Consider the following 2,739-nt stretch of genomic DNA (forward strand, 5'->3'; position numbering starts at 1 on the left):
GGTGTGTGTGTGTGTGTGCGCGCGCATGTGTGTATTTGTGAGAGAGTGCAATGTGTATATTATTTTGACAGTTTTATTTGAAACACCGCATTGCATCAAATCAAATCAGATCAGCTCTGATGTATTTCCGCTGCTCAGTTCACATAGCATGGTTTGCTGCAGTACGCTGCATGTGAAAGCCCAGCGTAACAGTGCTGAGGTGTAGGACCTTCTGTGGAACATCTCCATTCGTTCCCTTCTTCAGAATGCTGCAATATTCCAGAACACACGGACGGACTCTACTCTACTGTGACATCATCTTCAGAGTGCAGATGATGGCGACGGTAGCGCTGTGTCTGAAACGGCTCCCTCGCTGTCCCCTGCACTGGAAACACTCAGAGCGTCGCGCTGAATGTCTTCCCCTCTCCCTGCAGGTCTGTTTTGAGTTCCTGGCGCGGGAGCTGGGCACGGTGGAGTCCTTCTGGACCTTCCTGATCGCGGAGCAGGGCATCTCCGTGCCCTTCCTGCTGGTGGGCACCGCCCGGGAGCCCGCCGTGTACCTGGACCGCGCCCACCTGCACCTGGGCAGCCTGCTCGTGGGTGAGGAACCCGCTTCCTGCTGCTACGTTGCTCGGCCGAGCCCCCAAACTCTGTTACAACACAGATAGATAGATAACATTCCATAGATAGATAGATAATATTCCATACATAGATAGACAGACAGACAGATAGATAGATAGATAGATAGATAATATTCCATACATAGATAGACAGACAGACAGACAGACAGACAGATAGATAGATAGATAGATAGATAGATAGATAATATCCCATACATAGATAGACAGACAGATAGATAGATAGATAGATAGTATTCCATACATAGATACAGATAGATAGATAGATAGATAACATTCTGTAGATAGATAGATAGATAATATTCCATACATAGACAGACGGACAGATAGATAGATATATAGATAACATTCCATACATACATAGATAGATAGATAGATAGATAGATAGATAGATAAAATTTCATAGGTAGATAGATAGACAAACAGACAAATATATATATTTTTTTTTTTCCGATACTTGATTGAGTAGTCCTACTTACACCCAACCATAAACAATGTAGTATAATGGGTAAGGAACTGGTCTTGTAACCTAAAGGTCACAGGTTCGATTCCTGGGTAGGACGCTTCCATTGTACCCTTGAGCAAGGTACTTAACCTGCATTGCTTCAGTATTTATCCAGCTGTATAAGTGGATGTAATGTAAAAGTTGGGTAAGTCGCTCTGGATAAGAGCGTCTGCTAAATGCCTGTAATGTAATGTAATGTAATGTAATGTAAACACCATATTCAAATGCCCAACAAACAGAAGAAAAAAAAAAATTAAACAAATGAAACTCCACAGTACACTCACCCGGGCCCCTGTACGGAGGTGCTAAGTGATCCTCATTGCAATTGTGAGACGTTCTCAGCACAGACCTCAGCACCAACCTCAGCACAGACCTCAGCACCGACCTCAGCACAGACCTCAGCACCGACCTCAGCAGGATGGTGCAGGCAGGGCTTCGTTATGCTGACCAAGGGAAGATCAGGGGCTGCAGCAGAAGGCCCGCAGGCTAGCGTGGGCGAGAGCCTGGCGTTGAGTCATCCGGGTTTAACGCGCGTTCAACACGCGGATGAACACGGGCAGGTCCCGGCGTGTTGTGGCAGGAGCTACGCAGCGCTAGGGGCACCCGGTGCGCCTCAAACGCAGATTTAATTACGATAAGAGTCAATGACCCCGCTCATTGATGCACCACAGTGATCAGGCCCAGCCTGCAGTTAATGGACCAGCAGAGGATGTTGAGTTAAAACATTGATGATGGTTCTAATGATCACACAGACGCAAGCTGTACTCTAGACTTAAAAGGTACTGTGTGTGTGTGTTTGTTTGTTTATGTGAATGTGTGTGTGCATGTGCGCGTGTGACTCTACCCCCCCCCCCCCCCCCCCCCCGCGCGCTGAAGGTCGTGAGGTGTGTGAGACGGTGTACGTGGTGAACAGAGAGGACGTGCCCTTCCACTTCTCCATCCGCGAAAACTCCCGCCACTCCGAGGCCTTCCGGGACAGCCTGCTGCTGGAGCCGCTGAAGGGCACCGTGCCGCCCCGGGACAGGTACAGAGCAGGGGATTATGGGTACACACCTGAAACAGGTACAGAGCAGGGGATTATGGGTACACACCTGAGACAGGTACAGAGCAGGGAATTATGGGTACACACCTGAGACAGGTACAGAACAGGGAATTATGGGTACACACCTGAGACAGGTACAGAGCAGGGAATTATGTGTGTGCACCTGAGACAGGTACAGAGCAGGGAATTATGGGTGCATACCTGAGACAGGTACAGAGCAGGGAATTATGTGTGTGCACCTGAGACAGGTACAGAGCAGGGAACTGTGGGTACACTTGTGTGTGACACACCTGAGACAGGTACAGTGCAGGGAATTATGGGTACACCTGTGAGTGACATACCTGAGACAGGTACAGAGCAGGAAATTGTGGGTACACCTGTGTCTGATACACCTGAGACAGGTACAGAGCAGGTACACCTGTGTTTGTCACAGTGATAGTGGTAAATGGGGCTTGGACATAGAGTAGTAGAGCAGCAGCATGTTCTGCTTTCCTATCTGATATGAACTCAGATTCCTTTCCAATGTTAGGTCCTGGAAGCGATTCAGTGGCCGCAACTCCAAAGCACCTTATATC

The 2,739-nt window shown here is 48.4% G+C and overlaps 1 protein-coding gene across 1 annotated transcript in view; it reads left to right on the forward strand.

Moving 5' to 3' along the window:
- hydin (HYDIN axonemal central pair apparatus protein) overlaps nt 1–2,739 on the forward strand; it is a 157,122-nt gene that overhangs the window by 142,691 nt on the left and 11,692 nt on the right. The window contains exons 69-70 of the mRNA XM_035419534.1: nt 414–579; nt 1,999–2,146. Of these exons, the coding sequence (XP_035275425.1) occupies nt 414–579; nt 1,999–2,146 (314 nt within the window). The remainder of the gene's footprint in view (nt 1–413; nt 580–1,998; nt 2,147–2,739) is intronic.

The sequence above is a fragment of the Anguilla anguilla genome, chromosome 5 (assembly GCF_013347855.1).
Source record: "Anguilla anguilla isolate fAngAng1 chromosome 5, fAngAng1.pri, whole genome shotgun sequence".
Lineage (NCBI taxonomy): Eukaryota > Metazoa > Chordata > Actinopteri > Anguilliformes > Anguillidae > Anguilla > Anguilla anguilla.